Source organism: Henckelia pumila, chromosome 2 (genome assembly GCF_033568475.1).
Source record: "Henckelia pumila isolate YLH828 chromosome 2, ASM3356847v2, whole genome shotgun sequence".
NCBI classification, from domain to species: domain Eukaryota; kingdom Viridiplantae; phylum Streptophyta; class Magnoliopsida; order Lamiales; family Gesneriaceae; genus Henckelia; species Henckelia pumila.
The window spans coordinates 170,179,156-170,201,061 of record NC_133121.1 but is presented as its reverse complement, the minus strand read 5'-3'; the positions used below and the strand labels follow the sequence as shown (position 1 = coordinate 170,201,061).

Below are 21,906 nucleotides of genomic sequence, written 5' to 3'. Positions count from 1 at the left end.
ATTCAATATATAAATTGTTATTATCCTCTTTTGAATATAAAGATTTATTATGTACATTTTTTCATCAATTTGTTCAAGCTCGTGATATTTATTTGTTTTCAAATCAATGGAACATATGCACTAGTATTTGTGAAATTTTAAAAGTTTTTAATGATGCTAGTGACCAATTATCCGGTTTTTATTAACCTACTTCACATTTAGTTTTAACACATTGTTGCAAAATTGCTTGTATTTTTCATGAACATGTTAATTCTAATGATAGTGCTTTATCTCAATGTATTCTCGTCATGAAAGCAAAATGAGAAAAATATTTTTTGCTCATTCCTGAAATTTTTTTATGTGCTTTTGTTTTAGATCCTAGACTTAAATTAGATGGCTTAAGCGACATGTTAACATTATATTATGAATCTTTGGAGCCTATTGCGGAAACGATTCCTTCTATCTCATTGATTTTGTTTAATATTAAAACTCATTTACTTGATATTTATAATGAATATAACATCAAATATGGTGGACAAATTATTTCACATGAAACACAATCCACTGCAACTAGTAATGTTTCTTCTAAACTTACTATAGCACAACTTTTATTAAAGGAACGGACGAAACGTCCACGAGGATCCTCAAGTTCCAGTCAGGAACTTGAGAATTATTTTACCACTACTTTTGATTTTAGTGATACAGATGAGGAAAACTTCGACATTTTGAGATGGTGGTTGCAAAAAACACAAATATATCCAATTTTGGCTATAATGGCAAAATAAATTCTAGCTTGTCCGGTTTCAACAGTTGCAGTGGAGCAAGCATTTAGTATTGGAGGAAATACATTTGACGAGAGACGTTCTAGCTTATGGCCGGAAAACTTGGAAGCCCAATGTTTGCTCAATGATTGGTCAAAAGCCGCTACTCGAACACAACATATTCAAAGTGATGAAGAAGACCAAGATGATATCGAAGGAACATCCGGAACTACGACGGGAGGAAATGCGAGTGAAGTAGAATAAAATGTAATAGATTTGTAATATTAAGTCATAAGATATTAAGATGTTGAAATTCATTGTTTATTTAATAAATGTAATAGATTTTCATTATGGAGATATGAAATATTTGATTGAGATTATTTAAAGAATATGTCTTATTAAAAATTTGTTTAAAAATTTAAAAAAATTAAATTTCGAAGGTGCAGCGCCCCAGCGCTGCCAATGCAACGCTGGGGCGCTGCAATTATTATTTTTTTTAAAAAATGGCACGGTTTAGCCCAGACCCTGAACCGACGGTTAACCGGACCCGAACCTGGATCGGAACCGCCGGTTCACCGACCCGGACCGGAACCGGCCATTGGCGGGCCGGTTAAGGGTTGGCTAAATGCCAACCCGGACCGTGGCCAGGTCTACTAAGAGCTGGTGGATTTCGATGAAAAAGACTTTAGAGAACCGAGGCACAATTGTCACTTGAAGTTTGTTCAAGACTGAATTCTTTAAGCGTTTCTTTCCAGTATCTTACAGGAAGGATAAGGGAGCCGAGTTTGCTAATCTGAAACAAGAAAACATGAATATTGAGGAGTATGTGTCTAAATTTGATAGCTTGCTGAAGTTTGCACCGCACGTTGCCGACAACAAAGAAGCAAAAGCCGACCAGTTCATTAATGGCTTGAACCCTGATATCTTTATGTTGGTTAACACTACTAGGCCTGATAATTTTTGCGGATGCTATGAATTATGCGAAGGGAGCTGAAGAAGGTTTTGTGAGACAATGAGGAATTCAGTTTGTGCCTCAGCAGCAGAGACAGTTTCAGAATCAGTCGCCTCAGTATCAGAATCAGCCACCGAGATCTGAAGGAGGTAACAGTAACAACAACAGAAAGGATTTCTTCCGTTCTAAGGGAAAGTAGTTTAAGAAGCCCGAAAATAGTTCCTTGAGTTCTAGTGGCTCGAAGCAGTTTGGATCGGGGCAGAGTTCTGGTAAGTCAGGTATGTCTTGTACCAAATGCGGAGGTCGTCACTCCAGTGATCAGTGTAGAAGTATTTTCGGAAGCTGCTTTATCTATAACCAGACGGGACACTTCGTCAGATCTTGTCCTCAGCGTGGATCTGAGCAAGCACAGAGTGGGAATACTTCTAGACAGCCAGCACAGCCCGTGAGGCAGGCGTCTGCGGTCCACTATTTCCAGCCTCAGCAGCAGACACGTCAAGGAGGCAACCAGAGTTCGAATCAGCCTCCTAGGCCGCAAGCGAGTTTTTGCTTTGACTGAGGATCAGGCTCAGGCAGCTTCTGGAGATGTCATAGCAGGTAACTATTTGATTTTTGGCTATCCTACTCATGTTTTGATAGATACGGGTGCTTTCCATTCCTTTATATCTGAGAAATTTGTTCTATTGCATGCTTTATCTACTGAGCCCTTGCCTGCTGTAGTTTCTGTTACTTCACTCTTGGGTGGGGGAATTGTATCTGTGAGATTAGTTCGAAACTGTGAATTGCGGTCTGAAGGGAATTTGATTGAATTTGATTGAATTAGATTTCAATCAAATGTCTAGTTTCAAAGGTATGGTATAAATTCTAAATTGCATGGATTAAATTTTTTTGTTGAGAGATTTGTGAATATGCTATCTATGAAATATGGATTGAATTCAAATCTTGATCTTAAATTATTGGAATCTAGGTATGTTGAGGAATTGAATAATTTGGATCATATGGTAGTGTTGAAATCATTTGTTGATCTTAATGTGTTGGAATTCTGGTGTGATACGAGATTAAATAAGTTGGTTTATGTTGTTTTGTGCGAGTGTTGCATGAATATTATAGGAGATAAGTCTTACTTGATTGAATGACTAGTGATGACTTTTGGGCTAGCTAATGTGCGTAATACTTTCATGGGATTGATGGATTATGTTTTGCATGCATTTATGGGTAACTTTATTGTTGTATCCTTTGATTATATCTTAGTTTATAGCAAGAATTTTAATGTGCATGTTGAACATTATAGCGTTGTGTTAATCATGTTGGATATGAAGTTTTTGAGTCAAGATCATGTTAGAAATTTGAATGTATTTCGTGCAATAGAACTTGTTTTATTTATTCATGGTGTGAGTCCTCATAGAAGGTGAGTTTTTGATGGAAAGGTGATTAATTGTCAACAAGGTAAGGAGTATGTGGTAGTTACTACACTGTCACGAAGGTACGTATTTTTACCTATCTTGTTTTTAAAGTTGTTGTGGCTTGAGAATGCTAACAAGTTGAATGCATTGGATAAAGGTTTGAAAGATGTGTTTGAGTTATGTTTGCATGACACTCATGAAAAATTCTATGTAATCAATAAGTATTTGTTTAAGAAAAATAGAATTTTCATTCCATCTTTGTCATTGAATAAATTTCTTGTTGAGGGAGTATGTTTCTTGAGATTGAAGTGTAATTTTGAGAGATTCAAAAGAATGAGTCTAATTGATGAATATTTGTTTAGGTTACACATGAAGAGATATATCGAGTGGAGTTGTGAGTGGCATATTTCAAGTGCATTGTTTCTTATTCCTAGAAAGAAATTGTTGTACTTAACTATGAACATTGTGTTGGTGTTAAATAGGTCTAATAAGGGGAGGAATTAGTGTTTGTAATGCTTAATGGAGTAATAATCATGTTTTTGCATGTTAATGATGTTGAGGTGTTTAATTTGTGCATGAAAAATTTCGTGTGTCTTGATATGATTTTGAGTTAGCAAGGTACATTAATGCATGTGGAAAATAATTTTAAAGTTTATAATTCTTGCATGGTTTTTGTAGATAATGGGCAAGATTTGAGGACAAATCTTTTTGAAGAAGGGGAGTATGATATGAATCTTGGAGGTGTTCGAGGATTCATATTGTTTCAAGAATTGTTCGGTTATTTGCCGTCAAGAATTGAAGGATTTGCAATTCATAGGAATCAAGTTGGACTGCTTGAAGATAATTTTGGTGGAAGTTATAATAATATTGAAGTCCAAAAAGATCAAGGAAGTGAATAAAACCTTGGAGAAAATACAAAAATAAGTCAGCAAGTCCAAAGCCTATGCGCGCCCACGCCATTCAAGTTGCACGCCCGCGCCTTCCACTCGCGCGCCCGCGCCGTTCCAAAAACACACACTTCGGCATGTTTGTATGTATGCGTGGAATTTTGAGTATTTTTTATATTTTGGTAGTATTTTTCCTATTTTGAGTGTTATAAGTCTATTAAGAAACTTCTAGATGATATCTTTGATATCTTTTGCAATAGTTTTGCATTATCTTTAGGATTTTGGAATTATAATCCAACTAAGAAATCTTTAGTCTAATTCTAATAGGATTCCTAGTTTATTTCTTTTATATATTGTAAATTTCTCATTCATGAGAGAACATAGAACAATTATGATTTATTGAATTATTGATTTATATAAATTCTTAAAATTCTTTGTAGAATTTTGCCAAAGTTTCGCTTTGTTTTTATCAAATCAAACTTATCAAAGTTTAACAACCTTGTGACGTTTGTCAATTGATTATCTTCGTAGATTGTCAGAAACAAGTTTTCTGGAGGTTCCGTTGTGATTTATTGTTTTCTTCTCGTGATTATCTGTTGCTAATTTCAAGTAAATTAGAGGCGGATATCCGAAAACTTGCTTGTTCAAAAGGTCGGGACAATATTAAAGAATCTTTTTGTTATTGGATTGAGGGTACGATTTTAACATAGTCGTGTTTGTCTTCCATGCATCCTAGATTCGCATCATCTTTACTGAACTAGGGTTTCGAAATTTTTTTTTAATTCTCAAATCTTCTAGTGTATACCTTCTCAAAAGGAATAAGGTGTGACGTAGGAGTTGTTAAGTATTTGAACATTCAGAAACAATTCCTTGTGTTCTTTATTTTTTTTAGTCGAGCCATATTTTTAGTGTTATTATATGTCAGTTAGCCATTTCTTCACAAATATTGTTGGCTGATTGACATTAACAACCAATAAAGAACAAGTGGTTTAGTTGACAACTCAACTGAACTGATTTTTTGAGGCAAAAATTTTGAAGTGTGTATTTACCCCTCCTCTACCCACACTAACCAATCCAACAATTTCTCCTTTGTCCTTACAAGATTGAGATTCATGTTGAACTTTGGTACCCAACTTTTTTTTGGGTCCTTCATTGTTAGAGAAATGGAAAACATGGGGATCCATTCCAAATAACTCTTTTTATTTATTTTATTGATGTCTAAGAGATCTAAACTTAGGTCTAATATGTCATATCTTACAACGGTAAGTACATGTACGTGGTGATTTAATTTTAGCTTTAGCTATTAAACTTGAGAAGCTTGCAGATTTATCGTCATATCATAATCTTCCCTAATCAAAGCTAAAAAGTTTCATGCATAAGAGATTATCCAATTTTCCACTTCTAACATTGAATTTCTCAAATGCCTTTTCTAGGTTTATCATGTTGCTCTTTAATCTTATATTTTCATGCGACTTAGTCTCTAATTAAATTTTCAATTGTTTATTTGTCTTTTAAGTGATTTAGTTATGTCAACTCTCTTACTATAAGAACATAGAAGTTCATCATAATAAGGTACCTCATCATCATCATCGGATTCGGTGTCATCCAATTTGACCATAATCCAGAGACTGAATTCTTCTTCATCATCATCACTATCACTCCATGCAGCTATGAGTGCCTTTATATTGCCTTAGTATGCCTTCTTTCTAAGATGGAAATCATTTTCATAGTGATCATTTTGTTGACGGTTGTACCATGTTACCTTTTTTGCCACCTTTTTGTCATTCTTGTATTTGGTGCTCCAGTTGAATTTTTTTAACTTTCTGGTAAATAGTGTCATGTCTTCATAATCATCCTTCTTGTTCTCCCTTAGTGTTGATACTTCAAGATTATGGGTTTTTAGGGTCCCATGAAGCTCGTAAAGGTCATAGGAGGCAGCGTCACCTTTGTTGGACTCAATGATTGTTGTTCTTTTAGCATCCCATTTTGTAGGCAGTGCTCATAGGTCTCTCCTCCAAACATGTTTGGTTGGATAGGTTTCACCATGCTGGGCAAACTCATTGATGATTTTTGTGAGTCTCCAGAGCATTGTATCAACATCTTCTTTAGGATCCATCTCGAAGGTCTCGTATTTGAGTTTAAAGAGATCAATATTTTTTTTCACTTGGTTGGTTCCTTCGTGCAAAATCTCCAATTTATCTCAAATTTCCTTTGCCAAGGAGTACATCAAGATCCAGTTGTACTTGCTCATATCTAAAAAACAATGCAAAACATTCATAGCTTTAACATTTTGAGAAATTAAACGTATGTCATCTTTTGAAAATTTGTCCATTTGTTTTTTGGAACTTCCTTTTCTTCCACCTATTTCAAGGGCAAGGAGTTCGGATCCGAACTCCTTTGGTGCTTCCGACCTATCTTTACATATATTGTTTCGCAAATCTTTCAACTGATGAACTTGAGAGATCGGACCTTCCGATCCAATCTTTGGATCTTAAAAACTTTAATTCATACTTTGTGCCTTAAAAATAGCTTTTGTTTTGAATTTATGGAGAAAGCGTTTGAAGCTTCCGAACCCAATCACTTCGTTGCCTCCAAACATCTTTGTCTGGACTTCATAGTGACATCATTCGGACCATATAAACACATCTTCGGAGCTTTCGAACTCAACTAGGAAAAAAATCTAAAATCTGCGTTGTCTTAATTTAAAACATTAGTAACAAAGAACCAAGTTTTGTGATTACCAAACACAATTTTTGATATATTTTAATGCATTAAAAACAATAATATCACCAATCGAGATTTATATGTGTTTAAGGCTTAACATTGAATTGAATTCCAATCCAGAATCGAGTTGTTATTGGGTGGAACCTTCACCGAGACAATTTTGAGACGCGGGTTTTGATGCTTGTAAGGGCTGTTACTCTATATATATGGGTTGTGATTCGTGATTGTCGAGGAAACATTGTGGCTACCACAGCTATTTCAATCCAAAATCCAAGCTCGGTGGCTAGGATTGAGCTCGGCCTTAATACATGGTTTGAAATTATGTAGAAGCTGTTATACTTCTAATTTTTTTGATTATTCAGACTCTTTGGAGGTGGTTCGTGCTGTGAATGACTCGACCTAATCCTTGGATCCATATGGTATATTAATCTACTCAATCCATTAGAGAAACGATTTACAAGAATGTCTTCTTTGAAGCAAATGTGTATACAAGCAAATTCGGCAGCCCATAAGCTTGCTTGATTTTCTTTCTCTTGTTCTCGTCCATTTACTTGAACTTTTGTTGGATTTTCTTCTTGGTTGCAAGTGATTGTATCAAAAGATATTTCACTTGACGATAACTGTAATAAGCACTACTTCGAGTAAGTCCAAACAAAACTTAATTCATATGATTTCTCAAAGATACATTCTCAATGTTTGTTTACAATATTTATACTACCCTTTCTCTTTATTCATGTTTCTCAACAGAAAAACTCAGCCCCAAACATACTCGGAACTAACTCTTCACGTGCAAGGTGTTCTTTGATCTTCAAGTGACATAATACTTCATCCACATGGGTGGGAGGCATCTTCTAGATCAAGGTTAAATACCCACTTCTGCTCCTGTATATGTCGCTTCTTCTTCTCTGGGCTTTGGTAAGTCTTGTGTGTGGGCCAATTTATTATTTATTATGTCTTTCTTAGCCCACTCTTTGAGTTGCTGGTCCATCAACTTAGGGTATATGTCCAAACCAATGGGCTTATCACTCCCCTATTCTTCAAACACCACCTTGTCCTCAAGGTGAAATTGTGAATAGATCGAGCAGAACTCAATAAAGTTCTCCCACGTGGCGTCTTCCGGGCACTGTCCTGACCACTGAACTAGGACTTTCTTCATTTCTCTCCCCATGTGGTTGATGCAGAGAGTGGCTAAAATACCAACTGGAATTGAAAGAGGTTGGTTGTTAACACTGAACTCTGGTAATTCTTCCACCATGAGAGGAGCCTCTCCTTGGAAAGGTTTGAGTTGAGAAGCTTGGAAGGTAGGATGGATGCGGCTTGTTGTTGGTAATAGTAATGTGTAAGCCACATGTCCGACCTTATTTAAGATAGAAAAAGGTTTGAAATAATTCTTGCAAAGCTTAGGATAAAGCCGCTTAGTAACAGTGGTTTGTCGATATGGGGCGAGATTCACCAAGACCAAATCCCCTTCTTGAAATTTCATCTTTCCGGTGTCCATCAGCCTGGAGTTTCATTCTGTTTTGGTCTTGCTGTAAATGCTCTTTTAAGATTTTGAGAATTTCATCTCGAGTCCGTAGGTCATGTTCCACCACTGCTAATGATGTACTGCCCTGCACCTACAAAGGAATAGTATGTGGTACTCTTCCATATACAGCTTGAAAAGGTGTCATACCAATAGATGAATGATAACTTGTATTGTAATGATACTCTGCCCAACCAAGAAACGAGACCCACGTAGTTGGATTATCTGTAGTGAATGCCCTCAGATATTTTTCAATGCAGTGATTTACCACCTCTGTTTGGTCGTCCATTTGGGATGATATGCAGAAATCATGCGGAGTCTGATCCCCATTAGTTCAAAAACCTTGCGCCTGAAGTGACTTTTGAAAATGGGATCCCTATCGGATATGATGGATTTGTGCACCCTATGGAGCTTGATTACCATTGAACAGAAAAGTTCGATTACTTGGCTAGTTGTGTGTGATGGTGGAAGGGGCCCAAAGTGGGCATATTTGGTGAGACGATCAACCACCACCAAAATAGTCTTATTCCCCTTAGAACGTGATAACCCAATTATGAATTCCAAGGCAATGTCCTCCAAATCTGGGCTGGAATTTCAGTGGGTTGCAATAAGCCGAAACATTTTTCTTTGGAGCATTTAGTAGTCTGACAGATGTAACATTTGGAAAAAAAATTCCTGAACTGAATGACGCATTCCCTTCCAATGAAAGTTTGTTGAAAGGCGCATGAACGTACGGTGGACACCGGCATGTCCCCCTGTTGGGGAGCTATGAAATCCCTGTAACAAGAGGTCCTTCAGAGATGAATTAATAGATAAGAGGTATCTTCCTTTATATAGTAGCAGCCCCTCTTTAATGGAATAATGAGAATCAGTTCCTTCGGCATTCCTAAGACGCTGGTTTAATAGCAATAATTCTGGTGTAGACTGATTCTCTTTCCTGAGGGTGTCAAGTAAGGCAAACTCAACTCTTGAAATGGCCATGAACAAGGCCGGTTGTATTGGACTGTCCTCTGGCTCATGAATTCTAGAAAAAAATCTGCTGCAGAGTTTTCTTTTCTTGGATTATATTCAATGAAAAACTAGAAACCGTGCAGTTTCTGCATATAATGGTGTTGCTCTAGGGTTTGTATGGCCTGCGACAATAGGTCCTTCAAACTTTTGTGGTCAGTGCATATTAATTTTAATTCGAAAATATTTAATTTGAGAATTTTTTAGTTTTGATTTAAATTCTAATATTCTTAAATTATTTAGGATTGAAATTGAATTAAAAAGATTGATCGAAGACTGATTTGCAAATAACAAAGAGTTTAGGGACTAAACTACAAAACAGCTTATATATATCTCATTTCCACCATTATCTCACCAGCTTATACGTAAAAGGAAGGGAAGAAAACTCAGAAACTCACCTCATGCCATTTTCACTCTCTTAAAGCTTCGATTTTTCGTCATACGGCCGTCAGAATTTGGAATTGAACATATATTTGCGATCACCGTTCCGAGAGCTAAGTTTCGATGTAAGTTTTATTAAGTTCTATCATGTTTGATTTTCGGGTTGAATATGAAATTTGATTATTATTGGTTATATATGTTCTTGAGCTAGCATAAATTATATATTTCAAGACGGATCGGGAAAAGAACGCCGTTCGGATTTGTTATAAATTTTTGAAGCAATTTTTGAACATGACCATTTCTGATGCTGCTGAAATTCGATAGATTCATGCTGATATATTATGGTTATAAATGATATTGGATTGTTGGATTGAGTTAGATATAGTTTAGATTGCCGGTTTTTAGCCGTTACGTCGCCGGTTCAAGAATTGTCGAGATTTTCATATAGTTAATGGAGCTAAGCATGATTTGAGTTGCAAACTGATATTTCTAGCTTGTATGCACTTCATTTCAGATGGGTGTTGAAGGCTATTTGAACTCGAGAATTCAGATTCGTATCGATAAGAAGATTGAGCAAGGTTTGCAATCATTGTCATTTGAAGATTGAATTGTATGTTGGGAAGCTTATGATATAAGATCTTGTTGTAGATTTTCCAGACTTGGAGCTTCTACGATTCAAGAAAAGGGCTAAGCATGCATTGATCCAGATGGGATAGAACGCTCAAGATAGATATGATTTTCGAGTTTTTCCTAAATCACATACATATATGATTAGTTGTTCTTGTTTGCTTTGTATGTGTTATATGGACTTGCTTGATTAGCATGATTTATTTTTTATGGTTTTGGTTTGTTACTTATTGATTATAACATGATGCATCAGTTTTTTTTTGTTTGCATTCATCTTGAGCCATAAACCAATGAAGCATAGAGGGTCGAACGACCTAGATTGCAAAAGACGTTTGGAGAGCTATAGTTGAGTGACACGGAATGTAGATTTACTTTCAGAACTAGATGAATCACTATAGTTTCACCAAAGTCAGGGGATTGAGATACTTGACACCATCTCGATTGGTAGAGTTGATGGTATGATTGATATTTTATTCCTCGGGATCCCAAGAACCAAGATTTCTTTGTTATCAGATTTGATAGCCTATGTTCTAAACATGCATTGCATTCGTATTTACTTTAGATCGCATGTTATGTCGTTTATACTGGGAATTATATTCTCATCGGAGTTATCCGATTGTTGCTTTGTTTTGTATGTGTGCATGACAACAGGTGGGGCAGGAGCTGGTCAAAACCAACATGGGTAGCTCGAGTTAGAGTTTTAGCCGTGGGACTCGGGTTTTTAGCAGATGACATGTTCTATAGACTTTATCGAACTTGTTTAGAAGTCAAGTAGCTTTGTACTTGTTTTAAAGAATGTTAAACCATGTTATGTTGCAATGTTTCAACTGGTTGAGTACTTTGTTTACTCTAGAGATTTCATGTATTTAGAATACTAGATGGATGTAATAAATACATGTTTTGGTTTGGTGTTTTAAGTTGTGTATGCATTTTCCATATTTGGAACAAGCCTTAGAAGAATTCAGAATTTTAGCAAGGCACGGACCCTGTGCTTGTCTCCATGCCTGGGTCCGTGTACCTTTGCATTTGGTTTAGATTTTATGTTGGCTGTGCACGGACCCTGTACATGCCCCTGTTCATGGATCCGTGTGGTCTGTAGACGAGGCAGTACCTTCATAAATTTGAGTTTTTGTGCACGAACCTGAGCACGGAGGTGGCACGGAGTCCGTGTAGAAACCAGTAACTTGATGATTTTGAGTTTTTGGTGCACGGACCAGTGCACGAAGTTCGTGTATATTCTCTATTTAAAAAAAATTATCGGTTTGATTATCTTGTATTATTTATGTTTAACGATTGTTTGCCCCTAAGAATAGTTTAACAACCCGAGGTTCCCACATATATTTTCCAAAAGCTTGGTGTAATTTTCCAATTGGGTATCCGAGTGTTGTTTGAAGTTGGACTCCAATTGGCGCATGGCTTTAGCGATATCTTCATTCCTCATGATTCAACGAACGAGAGCACCAAATGATAATAGTAATGAGAACTACTTCGAGTAAGTGCTGACTCCAAACAAAACATAATTCATATGATTTCTCAAAGATACATTCTCATTCTCAATGTTTGTTTACAATATTTATACTACCCTTTCTCATTATTCATGTTTCTCAACAAAACAACTCAGCCCCAAACAAAGTCGGAACTAACTTTTCACGTACAAGGTGTACTTTGATCTTCAAGTGATGTAATCTTCATCCACATGGGTGGGAGGCATCTTCTAGATCAAGGCTGGATACCCACTTCTGCTCCTGCATATGTCGATTCTTGTTCTTTGGGCTTTTTTAAGTCTTGTGCTTGGGCCAAGTTATTATTTATTATGTCTTTCTTAGCCCACTCTTTGAGTTGCTGGTCCATCAACTTTGGGTATATGTCCAAACCAATGGACTTATCAGTTTAATGGAATTGTTTTGTTGGAACATTCATAGTTTAAGTATTGACAAATAATATAGGAAAAATCATCAGACGACTGAACTTGTTCATAATTGAATGGAAAAAAGTTACAAGGTTTTGCAACCTTAGTGATCCAAGACACTTGATAATTGTTCAATTTGTTAGTTGACTTATTTCCACACATACATCTATATATTAGTCAATTAACATCGATACACTAAAAATACTATAGTCCATTTGTAAACTACGTTCAACTGAACTCACAACTGGAATAGCAATCAGTTGAAAATCTAGTCGAAATCCAAAATAAGTATATTTGAACCTAATAGTTTTTCCTCAAAAAAATTTTATATTGGGATTTGAGCAACAAAAAAATTCAAATGTTCTGTTGGATCCCTCCGTCAAGTTGAAAATTCGAGCATATATCTTTAAATTTTATATGTTTCTGGATTATTTAATTTATTAATTGACTTGATATAATTCAAGTTACAGTAAAAACCAAAAATGTCTCTTCAACGCTCTCTATCCTATTAAACTCACTCAGTCTCATAAATCTTGAAATTTGATCATCATGTTTCATGTTTTTTTTGTAACTTCGCTTCCCTCTAGGGTTTCAAAACCTCGTGACTTTTTCCGTTCATTTGTTCGAGATTATTCGAAACAAGATTATATATATAATAAGAGAAGTAAAATTTAATTAATAGAGAGATGCATATTGTAAATGGCATTTGAACACACACACGTATGTATGTATCTATGCAAATGTAAGAATATTAATTATGAGCACACAAAACATATGCAAGTTGTCAAACCTTGACTATGTCGAATTCAATTAACCTTGACATGTCATCATGAGTACTACATTCAATTCATCCCGACATGCTTCAATTATCACCACATATATTAATCTCTATGAATTATATTGGATAATATCCAATGCTCGAAATAATTTTTTTAATAAGAATATTTACAGCAAAACCACATGTTAATGCTAATAATTTAATCTGTAAATTTAGTTTATGGGAATCTAGTCAAGGCTTGAGGATTTATATGGTTTGTTCCAATGTTATTTTAAAATTGGCATCTCCCTCCTAGTGCTTCCTCGTGCTACATACTATGTATTTTTAAACTTATGTGACTTAATTTATGTAATAAATAATTAGTAATAATCAGGTAAAACTGCCTCCTTGTGATTTTTGACATTTATATTGTTGAAATTTAATTTTGGATGAGTGTTTTTGCATTTATTTTATTTTGATTGTTTTTCCGAAGTGACTACGCTGATATGATTTGCTGCCAATTAGCTCACTTGTGCAACGTCGAGTCAGAAGAAATACTAAAATTTCTATTTTGCCTTATAAGTATCCCAATAACAATGAGATATAATTTACATTTGACAATTATGGATAAGAACACATGTATTTTCGGTTCATATTTGATCTACGTATCGATTAATTTCTATTTTGCCATAAAACAATCAAATTTTTTTTTTTATCATATAATTTTTTATTAACCAAAATTATATAATTATTAATATAAATACAAATTTAAAAATAACTAGGGACCCATCTAAAGATAAGCCTGGACGATCGCCTGTCACGCACTACCTCAGGGCCGCCCCTATTTCAAGCACAATTCTTAGGAACGACCAATTGATCACCTGATATGCTATATGGTTAACTTGTCAGGGTGCGAGCAATCCATGCACTTATAATATCGAGTATCCAATTACCATGTTGATCAAGTCATACTATGAATATGTGAGAATTTAAATTTTTTCCACATTGTATTATATCCACAAAACATGAAAAAATCTCAACCCAAATTAAACTGTACGTACAATTTCCTCTTCTTCTTTTTTTTTTTTTTTTTTTTGCATGATATACCTAAATATTTTGGCTACCCTAAAATTTAAATTATAATGTGAGCAAATTGAGTAATGAAACCCTAGTTTTGATAAAACTGCGGAAAGCCCTCTCCCCACACCCTTCCATCTCTACAAAACAACCCTCCAGTTCATGCAGTTTCTTGGACACAGTTCTTGCTTCTTCAACCTTCTTACTCAAAACCCACAAATTTTCCAAATCGATTTCTTCGATTTTTCGGATACCCACTTGGATCTTCGAATTCTTGGTCCATCTCCCTAATCTCATGAGCCCCATGTAAGATCGTTTTCTGATAGCAAATGACGCAGAAATCCCACCAAAAAGGGAAACTGAAACCAAACTTGTGACCTGAAGTACATCGTCTATCGTTTCGAAGAGCTCCGATCCTTCATCGTCATGTGGTGTGGGAAGGGAGAACTCCCCGACTCTGCATCGGAGATCCGAGCCGAGTTTACCAATTTGGACGCCGAGTCTGTTGAGGTTCTTCAAACGAGACTCGGTCTCTAAGCCGTCTCTCCTCCGAACCGCCATCTCAGCGGCCGAGCACTCGTCCTTGAGGCTCAAAACCAGAGTTTGGAACCTCCCGTAGACGTCGACCAAGCCAAGGAAGTCGTCTAGAAGCAGCTCCACGAAAGCCGAGAACTCTCCTCTCCTTAGCAAGTCGCGGGTCCGAGGGAGCTGGAGAAGATCGACGAGCGAGTCGTGGACCGAGTTGAGCCGCTTCAAGCCGTCGCAGAGCCAAGAGTCGCTGGAGGCGGTCCGGGAGGCGATCCACGAGTGGAGATGGGCTATCCCAGCTCCGAGTTGGGAGACTGTGGGGTGGGATCTGCAAGGGAGGCTGGTGGACCTGTTGTGGAGGGTTTTCGAAGAGCTGTGGGAATGGTTGTTTGGGAAGGAAAGAGATCTGCGGAACCTGTTCGCCATTTTTGTGGCCATTTTTGCTCTCAAGATTGGTATACTGATTCTTTGGAATGAATATTGGGGAAGTGATCAGTTGGACTTTGTGTATATATAGTGTGGGGGATGTGTAGATGAGCAATAACAAAGCAACTTGCATGCATTTAATATAGACTCCACTTTTAAAAAATAGAAAACAAAAACGAAAAGGTAAAAATGTACATATATATATATATATATATGACTTATGATATTTTCGACGTCAATTGTTATGTATAGGGATGCAAACGAAGCGAACGGTTTGCGAGTTATTTGAAGTTCGGCTCGGTAAAAAACTCGTTCGAGCTCGTTTGTTAAGCTTATCGAGCCGAACCCGAGCTTGATTTTGAGCCCGACAATTTTCACGAGCCGATCGAGCTTGAGCTTAAGGATGTTCGGCTCGTGAGCTCGCGAAAATTGAGCTGCGTTAATTACTTTTTTTTTTTATATATTTGATCATTTGTGAATTGATTTTTTTTTAACAAAAGCTAAAAAAAAAAGAGCTATTGTGGGCATGAATTTGACTGTAATTAATGTTTAAATTCGCCAAGAGTAGTCTTGGTATCGAATTGAACTATCAAATGAGTAGGTTTGATATGATCTCACGGATCTTTATCCGTAAAACGGATCAACCTTGCTCATATTTATAATAAAAACTAATTATTTTGGCATAAAAAGTAATGATTTTTTATCGGTAAGTCAAATTTGAGATCCGTCTCATAACATCGACCAATGAAACTATCTCACATAATGTTTTTTTCAAAGAAAATAAGTTATGGTTCGAATCCAACTCTAAAGAAATTAGAATGTGTTTAAATTTGTCATGATTATATATTAATCAGAATTCAGATATATGTTTTTTATATTTCGGATAATCGGATTTTTTTATTTCATTCCTTTTAATTGAATTCCTGTATCCACTGATGCCTATTAATGTATACTATGCCATTAATTAATCCACGGGTAACACATTTAAGAAGTGGATTTATTTGTGGTATAAAATTAGTACTCAATGCTTGAAGAAAATGATTACCTTACTTGGCTATTATGTGATGGTTGACTATGTGACGTGCTAATTAAAATACAATATTCGATCTATAACTATTATTATACAACACAAAATATTCGAATATTATGGCACTCATATATATCAACTATAATTAAAGTGCACAAATTTTTAATCATATAATCGATATGATAAGATTCAACACATACTTTGTATCCATAAATGTCATGTCGGATCAATTATTAAGAAAAGATGATTGGGAAAATGATTTTTTTTTTTCCCAATTAATTAACTTGACCTTTTTTGAGTTTTCGTTCATTAAGTTGTTAAACTTTGGTTTAATTAATATATCACAAAAACTTCAATGAGACCGTTTCACGGCTCATTTTTATAATATATGATATCTGATTCAATCCGTCTTATAAAAAGTATAAATTTTTATGTCAAAAATATTATTTTTCAGTACAAGTATGGATTGAGTCGACTCGTCTCACATATATAGATAAGACCATTTTACAAGAGTCATTCTCTTATATATTATGTTAACTATTTATATTTCGACACTCAAAAAAAAAACTTTTAATGTTTGGATATTTTGGTTCAATTGCGTGACACCTGAAAAGTCAAACATTTTTTAAGTCATGATAATATTTTTCGATTTCAATATTCATATTTCTTTGATGTGCCAATCCCCTCTTTAAGAACTATTTGACTTGATTCTTGTTTTCTAGAATTGAATTTTTTTTTGTTTCCAACTTTGTAACATAACAACGGCGTCTAGCTAAGATCAGTCAATAATTAGTTGGAATTTTTGTTGGTTACAATGAACTCACATGAGTATATAAGTTTCAATGTTTTTAATTTTTAATTTATTTTGGTTGACTTCACATACTTATTTTAGTTTATTCTTTCTACCTAACTTTGCCTTAGTTCAATGTTTTAATGCGGCAAAATCAATATTCTAATTTTGGGGCTGCTAATAATTGATATTCTAGTTGGTTAATTTTGAATATGGTTAATTGTGGGCAGTGGAATGTTTATGTAACAATCCATTTTCATCAATCATTTGTAGCACGTTTTTAGCGTTGTTTGGTGAACGTGGAGATATATATATATATATATATATATATATATATATATATTGCACGTTTTTTAGTATTATTATATTTTTGGAAAATGACGTTTTCCAGTATTGTTTTTGTGAAAATGGAGATATATATATATGTCTCACGTTGACGTTTTCTAGTATTGTTTTTGTGAAAATGGAGATATATATATATGTCTCACGTTTTTTAGTGTCATTTGGTGGAGATGGCACTTAACAAACAAACGAATGGTTGGGTCACAAACAAAACTAGCGTATTTGCACACTTATTATGTGTGACGAAAAATTTGATTTTTTTATTAAAATTAATTTTTGAAAAGAATATAATAAATTTTTGGGAAGAAAAATTTGATTTTTTTATTAAAATTAATTTTGGAAAAAAAATCTAATAAATTTATGGGAACATAAAATGAATATTTTTTGGGTTAAATATTAGTCATAAGTGTATGAGGAGTAGTTAAAAAATCATGAATTATATATTTATATTAGTTAATTCCCACCATTTATTTTCAAATAATTTGAAATTCAAATTAAAGTCATATCAAGAGATCAAGTTGGTTTCTTTAAGCCCCTCTCATTTAATAAATAGGTATAGATATGTAGAAAATTTTGGACGAATCGTGCAATTTCGAACAAATTTGTGAAGTTTATATGATTGTATGGCATATTAGACTATTAGTGGCAATGTACTCATTCTTCGATCCTAATTATGCATATAAATGTAAATATAAAATCCATATGTTTCAAATTCGTTTAACTGGTTAGATAAATGAAATTCAAGTAGATTTTAATTGAATTTATATCGAGTTATACAATTTTAATAATAATTATAATATATTTGAAATAACATGGAGATAAATGTCGTTTTTTAAATTGAGAAATTTTCATTTGTTGCATGAATTTATTATTTTCTTTTTAATAATTATTAGTGGGGCTAATTACATTCACACCCCCTGTGAAAAGTCTAAAAGACATAAAACCCCCTAAGAAATATTAATAGACTAATACATCCATCAGTTTTTTAAAATGTAGCACATTTCACCCCTATGTTATACAAACTCGGACACATTTATACCCTCTCAAATGGGTTTTTATGCTAATTTTTTTTAAAATATAGAGTCTAACATGCTATTAATTTTACAAAGGAAGTTTTATACCTTTTAGACTTTTCATAGGGGGTGTGAATGCAATTAGCCCATTATTAGTGCGACCGTTATACACACACATCAAACGTGGGACATTAGACATTGTTGTCCAATTGTTTGGTCCTACGTATTTATAGGTGTGATTTGTGAAGGGCAAAAAAGGAATATATATTTTACAAATAAATAAAAGAAAGCAAAGGGGAAAAATAATTCCATCCATAAAAATATTTTCTTTCCAAAATTTCTTTAAAGATGTACTATAATTTTTTTAATTTTTTTAAATAATTAAATGTTCTTAAATGCCCCCTCATTTCGGTCTCAAGCCCAGCCCACAAATTTCCCGAGCTTGTGGGGCGATCCATTGGGCTGTCCGTCTCCTCATTTCCTCAAACCAATTCACACACTGGTCCATTTCCAAAGCCCAAACATTCTTTCTCATAGAGGTTAGATTAAAACCAGCCACATTATCAAATAATTCCTCCCACTTATTTTCCCACTCATCATGTGCATCACAAAGCTCTAATGTGTTGTTAGCCCACTCAGTCCAGCTCCACCATTTAGCAAGCCCATTCATGATAGGCCCAACACATGATCCACTGCATGCGGGCCTACACGGCCTGCATTTAGCACCGCTGAGTGGACCGGGGCTCGATAACGAGGCCACGGGGACACCGAAACGGGCCGGAGGAAAAGCGTATCTACGATCCGTCACCACACAAAATGGAAGGGGTTTGGTCGTGTATTGGACTTTTTGAGTCACAAGTTGGGCCTTGAAAGCACGCTCCGAATTGAGTTGGGTTAACCCAGCAGAATCCAGTTGCGGAACCAATGAAAGTCTAGAGAGCGCCACCACGGAGGTGTTGAAATCACCAAGGCCAAAACGGTCATTCAGGCCACCATACGAGGAACCCGGTGGGACTAGGTATTGTCCGGGAACAAAGTTTTCGGGTCCTAACGGAGCTGACCAATACCCGTCGACTCGGGTTCTAATAATCCAGTCATACGTGAAGTTGTTCTTCTCTTGGTGTTCTTTAATCATTGCTAGGCATCCTTCTACCAGATTGAAATACTGCAATAAGCCCTATAACGAGAGGGAAAAAAAGGACTGAATGTGAGACGAAATGACCATTGTACCCCCATTTATCATATTATATACAAATAATTTATCAATCATATAATAATATCTGAGAAGGAAACAATTGTATAATTTATTATAGGAAGATTGATTATTATATGGAGCCAAAAGTGCATGACACAACTAGAATTGAACATTCATTTTAAGAGAGCATACAACAGCACTCTTAGGAAAGTCCCAAGTCCCAACTTCAACTTTGTGTAAAAAACTCCGACGTCATTTCATCAATTTCTGGTGAGACATGATCAATTTCCGGCTCCTCGTCAACACTCCGGTGAAAAAAAAACTAAAAGTGAGACTTACGTACATGACTAAATATCAATAGCTTGAAAACTTAAAAGGACCTAATAATTGAGGGAAAAAGAAAACTAGGTAGGAGACCAAATTTAATTTTGTCAATCAAATAAAATCTCATGAAAAGCTTATCTATTAATTTCAAATTAACTGATAATTTACCCAAAAAAATATTTCTCGTATACGGTGTATATAAAATTTCTGTAGGAAAATCACACCCTGATAATTTAATTTAAAAACATAAAAAAAAATAAAAAAATTCACCCATATTAATGGGTGCCTAACCACGTACAGGACATAACAATTAAGATATTCGCCAAACTTTAATTAAAGCCTGTGAATTTCTAGACATAACCATGAGCTCAGGCCTGACCAAACGAGAGAGCGAGGCCGACTAAATTTGGGGCCAAACTTGAATTTTTCAAAATTATTATTATTTTTATGCAAAACTCAAGACCAGCTATCGTTATCGTTATGACTAGAAAATTAATATTCAAATATTTAATGTTATATAAAGGGAAGCGTAGTATCTAAGGGCATGCAAATCACACCAACCAACCAATAATCATTAGCCAGCGACGGTTACAACATACAAACAAACCCCACCTATCCATTGATACTTTACCCACCAACTAAAGTAATATTTTTTTTAAACTATATTTTTTCCTAATGCATCATATAAATTTCATAGTTTGTTGTAACCCCAATCGATATCATATTTATAATTACTTGACCCCAATCACGAGATGATAACCGTATCGAAATCCTACGACTTAAATTGATTTAAAAAGTTTTTTTTAAACGGTCTCATAAGTCCATGATACTTGTGAGATGGTTTGAATCGGTCCAGACATACTTATACATTGAAATGCACTACTTTTAACTACGATCTCATAAGAATTTTGTAAATGATTTTAGTTATATCATTTTTATCGGTTATAAATTTAGGGAAAAAAAAAACAATAAACACTACGTATCGAAATTCAAATCACACATTCGGTTTTAATTATTTGGCAGTTCGTGACATTTTTAGAAGATGGATCATTTGAAAAACAAGAATTATTCTTCTGTTAAGAAAAATATGTTACTATCCACTATAATTTTGGTGAAACAACAAATACTCGATTCAAAAATATTTCATATATATAACTGAATTGTACGTGTTATATACATACAAAAGAAAATGAGTTAGAATTGTTTTATTAAAGGCCAATCAATTAAGCAACCAAAAGTATTAATTAGCAACATGAGCACAGTGAATGAATCCACACATGATAAAATTTCATAACCATAAAATCATCAAACCAATCAAACATGCATCTGCATTCAAAGATTTTAAAAGTACCTGCACGCCGTTGGGCGAATTCTGAGCGGTGAGAACCCGGCTCTGCGCCTCCGTGACGGGTATCGTCCCCGGCACGAATATCTTCACGGCGGCGATACGAGGCGCTTCCTTAAGCAACGAGAGCTTGTACGCGTTGGAATCCAAAGGGCTGTGGAGGAAGAGATCCGAATTACCGTAAACCCTAAGGATTCTCTCCACGATTGAAGGACCGGTGAGTTCGAATCTCCGGGCCCCGCCGACCAAACAAACGGCGATCCTCGGAGGATGGGCAGGGGGGATTGGATTATGGGTATTGGCGAAAATGGATTTGAAACCGGAGACGGAGGTGGTGGAGGAGAGGGAGAGGTAGATGAGGAACGTGAGGGGGAAGAGAATGAGGAGCAGGATCCGCCAATCGAGAGCCAGTAACCGCCGGGGAGAGTGAGGGAGGAATTTGATGGGGTTCTTCATGATTTCATGCAGAAAACAAAGGCTGTTTTTCTAGGGTTTTGCGGATTCTGATGGATGTTTTTGCCATGAATGAATTACAAGTTTTTGGAGAGAAACGTGTGGGATTTTTTTGGCATGACAAGTTTTGGAAGAATTAATTTTGTTTTAAATTGTGCGTCTTAATATTTGATGAATCCACTGTTTAATTAATAACAAATTTTTTTTTGTATTTACCCATTTTTTATACAACAAAAATTATTTTGATACACGAACTATTGAAAATAGTTTAATTGGTATATAATCAAACTCAAAAGTTAATTTTGCCCTTTAATTAAATTGCTTCTAAATTGAATATTGTTATTAAATTGATTAATTGGACTACATACATATTTTTGTCTTTTAAATTATATTATTAATTACAATTGTAAATATAAATTCATATTTACTAATTACCATACTATAAAAAAATATTATATATCATTATACGAAAAAAT

At 35.1% G+C, this 21,906-nt stretch overlaps 2 protein-coding genes across 2 annotated transcripts; both read right to left on the bottom strand.

The window, feature by feature from the left end:
• Positions 1-14,047: 14,047 nt before the first annotated feature.
• On the bottom strand, positions 14,048-14,953 carry LOC140878942 (uncharacterized). The gene has a single exon (XM_073282566.1). The coding sequence runs from the start codon at positions 14,951-14,953 to the stop codon at positions 14,048-14,050; it is 906 nt and encodes a 301-aa protein (XP_073138667.1).
• A 3,517-nt stretch (positions 14,954-18,470) lies between these two features.
• LOC140885314 (uncharacterized) lies at positions 18,471-21,534 on the bottom strand. The gene is made up of 2 exons (XM_073292280.1): positions 20,984-21,534; positions 18,471-19,290 (listed from the first exon to the last, which is right to left on the bottom strand). Exons 1-2 carry the CDS (start codon positions 21,431-21,433, stop codon positions 18,517-18,519), a joined length of 1,224 nt encoding a protein of 407 aa, XP_073148381.1. The 5' UTR covers positions 21,434-21,534; the 3' UTR covers positions 18,471-18,516.
• Positions 21,535-21,906: the final 372 nt, after the last annotated feature.